The following is a 6,130-nucleotide window of genomic DNA, read 5'->3' on the forward strand; positions in this document are numbered from 1 at the left end:
CAAACAACAAACCCCAGGATAAGAGTTCCTAAAGAAAGCAACCAAGAGAGAGTTGAAGCCCAGGCTCAAGGCTACATGAAAAAGAATGCTGAGGCCCGGATCGAGCAGTTGATCTCCGTCCAGGACTAAGAAAAAGTTGAAGCTGCAGTCGAGACAGAAATAATCATTATTAATCAAAGCAACCCGACCAAGAAATTCAAAATAGGGTCCGGACTAGAGATGGTTTTCAAAGAAGAACTGATATCATTACTCCGGGATTATGTAGATTTTTTCTCCTGGAGTCCTAAAGATATGCCCGGGTTACATGAATCCGTGGCCATGCATATTCTAGATGTGAATCCGGACAAAAAGCCAGTCAAGTTGAAAAGAAGGAACTTCACCCTAAAAAGATAAAAAAAGATAGACGAAAATGTTGAAAAGTTTCTCAGAGCCGATATCATATATAAAATCAAGTACCCGGAGTGGCTAACCAATGTGGTCATGGTCAAGAAGCTTAATGGAAAATGAAAGATGTGTGTGGATTACACAAATCTAAATGATGCATGTCCAAAAGACCCCAACCTTCTACCAAATATAGACACTCCAATAGATGCCACCTTCTAATACCTTATGTTAAGCTTCATGGACGCCTTCTCTGGATACAAAGATTAGAATAAACCCAGTAGATGTTCCCAAAACAGCCTCTCACCCAGAGAGCGGTCGATGCATATATTATGCTACCTTTCGGACTAACCAATGCGAGATCGACTTACCAAAGGGTTATGAACAAATTTTTCAAGTCCCAGCTCGGAAGGAATCTATAGTCCTATGTCGATGACATGATCGAAAAATCTACAACTATCTCAGGTCACATTGCAGACCTCAAAGAATGTATTAAAAATCTAAGGAGATATCAACTAAAGTTAAATCCAGAAAAATGCACCTTCACAGTAGAAGCCGCCAAGTTCCTAGGATTCATGATAAAAACCGGGGAATTGAAGCTTATCCTGAAAAGATAAAGGTAATCCAAGAAATGTAAGCTCCAAGGACCCAGCAAGATGTACAGAAGCTAGCGAGGTCACTCGCCGCACTCAGACGGTTCGTGTCCAAGCTAGCTGAGAGATGCCTACCTTTCTTTGACTTATTGAAAGAAGCCAAGAACAAGAATGAAGTAAAATAGAGTTCAGACTACCAAAAAGCTTTCAAAGAAATCAAGAGTTACCTATCCTAGCCACCAATTCTAACTAAAGCCCAACTTGGGGAGCCCCTTTATCTCTACCTATCTGCCGGGACTCCGGCAGTTGGTGCAGCCCTAGTCCGGGAGGAACCGGACAATAGAAGCCATTCTATTATATGAACCAAGTTCTGAAGGACGCGGAAACCAGGTATCCCATTCTTCAAAATTTAACTTTTTTAGTTATTGCATCCAGAAAGCTCAGACACTACTTCCAAGAAAGGGAAATGCGGATCATCACTGATGAACTTTTGAGGAAAATAATCCACAAACCAGATGTCTCGGGAAGGCTTGTGAATTGGGCAGTCGAACTTAGCGAATTCAATTTTGCCTTCATCCTCATGACTGCTATTATGACCCAGTCACTTGCTGATTTTATCATCTAATATAACTTCCTAGACTTCAGATCTGGACCCATGGAAATTGAGCCGGAAAAAACCCTAACCATCAATCCAGAAGCATACACTCTAAATATCGACGAATCTTCAATAAATGAAAGGTCGGAAGGTGGACTCATCTTAAAACATCCCGAAGTTTTATAATTCGAATTGTAATCTCCTTCCGATTCCCCAAAACAAACAACCAAGCAGAATATGAGGTCTTGGTTGCAGGACTAAAGCTTGCCAAGACTCGAGGGTCTAGGACCTGAATATCTACATCGACTCGCAGATTATTGTCAAACAAACAAATGAGAAATATATCATAAAAGATCCTATCTTGGCTAAGTACCAAGCTCTATTATAAAGCTACTTGGCCTTAGTGCCTCGCTATTAAATCCTACAAATTTGCAGAGAAAAGAATTCAGAAGCCGATATCCTATCCAAGCTAGTCCGAAACTCATCAGACCAGGAGTGCTCTATTTACTTCAAAGAATTACAAAATCCGACTATAGACATCGAAGAAATCTTGGAAATTGATATACTCCGAACTGGATGACTCATGTCATCAATTACGTAGAAAAAGGGGAGCTTCCAAATGACAAAGGGAAAGCACATAGATTGAAAGTAAAAGTATCTAAATTATTCCTTGAAGAAAGTTTACTCTATCATTGGACTTACTCTTCCCTAATCCTGAAGTGTGTTGGCCCGGGGGAGGCTAATTACCGTTTAAGAGAACTCCATGAAGCGATTTACGGGGACCACATGTTCGTGAAGGCCCCTGCTCACAAGATCATCCGATAAGGCTATTACTATTCCACCAAGATGCAATTGAGTTTGTGAAAAAGTGCAAGCAATGCTAGTTCTTCAGCAATGTCCCTCGAATTAGGCAAGTTCTTCCATCTTCATTTCTATCTCCCATAAATTATGCAGTCTGGAGCATAGATATCATGGGACCCTTTCCCCAGGCCAAAGGCGATCTAAGGCAACTGCTAGTCTCAATTGATTACATGACTAAGTGGGTGGAAGTAAAAGTAATGAGGATAATAAACCAGCAAGATTGCATCAAATTTATGAACAACATGCTCATGAGGTTCGGAGTACCAAGAGTTCTAATCTTAGATAATGGACCTCAGTTTTTGGGTCAGAATTCGAGTCCTATCTCCAAGAAAGAACATCAAGCATGAGAAATCATCAGTAGTATATGCCCAGGGCAATGGGCAAGTAGAAGTAACCAACAGTGTCCTACTAAAAGAAATTGAAAAAAGATTGAGACAAAGCAAAAATAAATGGCCAGAGGAACTACCCATCTTACTATGGGCTTATGGTCCCCAAACCAGAACAGGAGAAACATCTTTCAACCTGGCTTATGGAATAGAAGCCATGCTACCTATTGATATAGAATTCCCCTCTTATCGGGTAATAAAATTTGATGAAATGGTAAATAAAGAAGGATTCCGCACTTATATGGAACTCGTTGATGAGGTATGGGATAAAGCTTTTAAAAAGATGGAGAAATATAAAGAGAAAACAAGGGAGTATTTCAGCAAGAAGTCCTGGGTCAAGAACTTTCAAGTTGGAGACCTGGATCTTCGAGACACAGATGCCTCAGATCTTACTAATACGGGGAAGCTGATGCCTAAATAGGAAGGGCCATACAAGGTGAAAGAAGCCCTAAGGCCAGGGTCCTACAAGCTGATTAACCCAGATGAATCTGAGATCCCCAATACCTAGCATGGATTCAGGCTCCAAAAATTCTATCAATAAGAAAAATAAAAGCAATCAAAGCAATCATCCATTGTAACCTATGACAGGCTATCCCCTTGTTATTCAATCTATTGTATGGAAGAAAGATTTATATCAACGAAAGAAAATTCGCATTTGCCCAAGTGTTATTTACATTTAAAATTATTTTCTAAGGCACAAAGCCAATTCTAACCCGGAGCCATACATGGACCCGAGCTAGAAGCAAATTTTCCATTTAGAAATATTTTTCTAAAGTAAAAAGCTAAGATTTATTGAGCCGATAAGCGGGATTGACTGTCTAACTCGGGGCCATACATGAACATGGGCTGAAAGCACAATTTACACTTAGAAATATTTAGAAATATTTTTCTAAAGCAAAGAGCTAAGTCTAACCCGGGGCCATACATGAACCCGGGATAGAAGCACAATTTACACTTAGAAATATTTTTCTAAGGAAAAATCTAAGTCTAACCCGGGGACATACATGAACCTGTGCTAGAAGCACAATTTACAGTGAAAAATATTTTTCTAAGGCAAAGAGCTAAGTCTAACTGGGGCCATACATAAACCCGGGCTAGAAGCACAATTTACACTTAGAAATGTTTTTCTAAGGCAAAGAGCTAAGTCTAACCTGGGGCCATACATGAACCTAGACTAGAAGCACAATTTATACTTAGAAATATTTCCCTAAAGTAAAAAACTAAGTCTAACCTGGGGCCATTCATAAGCCTGAGCTAGAAGCATAATTTACACTTAAATTTTTTTTCTAAGGTAAAGAGCTGTCTAGCCCGGGGCCATACTTGAACCCGGGATGGAAGCACAATTTACACTTAGAAATATTTTTCTAAGGCAAAGAGCTAAGTCTAACCTGGTGCCATACATGAACCCGGGCTAGAAGCACAAATTTACACATAGAAATAGTTTTTAAGGCAAAAAGCTAATTCTATCCGGGGCCATATTGTTAGTGTTTGTGCCCTAGAGACAATACTATGATATTTTAGTTTCAGACATTAGGATTATTAATGTTTATGTTCTATCGATTATTCCCTTTATAGTTTATTAATTCCTAATTTAATGTGATATAAATGTTAGATTAATAAATATCCTTGAAATATGGTATGCAATTATATATCTCTAAGTACGTAACTTAAAAATGAGATTATAAGAATAATATAAATATCCTTGCAAAAAGTGTTTGATTCATTTATGTGTTTACTGGTTTTATGATGATAACATGTATACAATATGCTATGACTGATAAGCATGCGATTTGTATGTTATGTTTGATGTCTGGTTTATATTAAGTGATATAAATTGGTGTTCAGATGATGTATTGACATGATCTGTTAAACGGAGAATGATTAGTATGTATATGATACATGCTTCTGAAACTACATATGATGTAGTAGCGGCAGAGACTGGTTCAGATATGATCTGTAGTCCTGAAATTGAGATTTATGTACAAGACAGGTCTTCTGTTGATGCACAAAACTGATTATCCGTTGATGGAATTATCCGTTGAGGGATTTATCCATTGATGGATTTATCCGTTGAAGTATGATTTATCCGTTGATGGATTTATCCGTTGAAGTATAATGTGCATTATCCGTTGAAAATTATATGCGTATGTATGTATATATTTTGAATATATGATACTCATGAGAGTTGTATAATAATATGATGATTATATAATCTGTATATAAACATATATATATATATATGTTTTGTTTTTGTTCTTATTCTATGAATCGTATTTGATACGATTCTGAATCGGATGTAGCGGATTTGCTGAAATCTGGGTCTGGTGTCCGATTTTGGTGAACGAATAAGCTATTTCATATGGAATCAAGCGTCTGAATGAAGCTGATAGAAAAAGCTATCATCGACTGATCTTTAAGGATTTTGACGTCATTAAGACCCTGTAATCAGCGATTTAATTTTTTTAGAATTTGATTCTGATTTTTCTGATTTTTTCCATATTTTATTTTTATGATTAGATCATGATGGGTATGATATGTTAAGATCGTATTATGTGTTCTAACATGTCATTATGTGTTAATTGAGCATGGTGGATGGTTATGGCTTATGACCTTAGCTTAATGGTTTTGGTTTTTTAAATACGGCTTGCATGTCGTTTAGTTTTGTAATTTTTAAATCTCGAATATAATTTGAATTCATCTTGTAAGTTCATTATATTAGTTTTTATATTTTATTCTTGGAATTTACATGAAGAAATGAAGATATGAAGATTTGAAGATCAAGGGTAATCCCACATGGAAGTCATCCAAGGAAGCAATACAAGAGAAAACATGTAATAGTTAGCTTATATTTATTTTTCACCTTAGATTGACTTAGATCTTTGTCATTAGCTTAATGAAGATCAAATAGGATAAAGCCATAACCAACCACGTTTATTTATTGCACTTTACATATATATGCGCATATGATGAATGTATATGTAGAGTAGTTTATAAAGATGCATGCTTAATTAGATTAAGGATGTATGTATTAGATACGACACCCATGTCATGCTTGCTAAACAAGATAAAATCTGTAATGACTCAAGATTTTAAAATGAACAAACGATTATGAGATTCTCGTGTTTATGAAACACGAAATAAAATACTAATCTTCTTTATCTCCGACATGGGGCGATTTTGTCAAAAAGCGAGTTCATTGAACTTGTAAGGTTGTGGGTTTTAAGCGAGACCGTTGTGACTCCCTCACTACCTGAAAATCAAACCATTGACGAATATTGATTTGAAGTATTTTATTCATGGAAAAATTGGGAATC

The 6,130-nt window shown here is 36.9% G+C and overlaps 1 protein-coding gene across 1 annotated transcript; it reads left to right on the top strand.

Moving 5' to 3' along the window:
- The first annotated feature begins 2,715 nt into the window (after window positions 1-2,715).
- LOC141695894 (uncharacterized) lies at window positions 2,716-3,237 on the top strand. The gene has a single exon (XM_074500100.1). It carries the CDS (start codon window positions 2,716-2,718, stop codon window positions 3,235-3,237), a length of 522 nt encoding a protein of 173 aa, XP_074356201.1.
- The last annotated feature ends 2,893 nt before the right edge of the window (window positions 3,238-6,130 follow it).

Source organism: Apium graveolens, chromosome 11, assembly GCF_009905375.1.
Source record: "Apium graveolens cultivar Ventura chromosome 11, ASM990537v1, whole genome shotgun sequence".
Taxonomy (NCBI): domain Eukaryota; kingdom Viridiplantae; phylum Streptophyta; class Magnoliopsida; order Apiales; family Apiaceae; genus Apium; species Apium graveolens.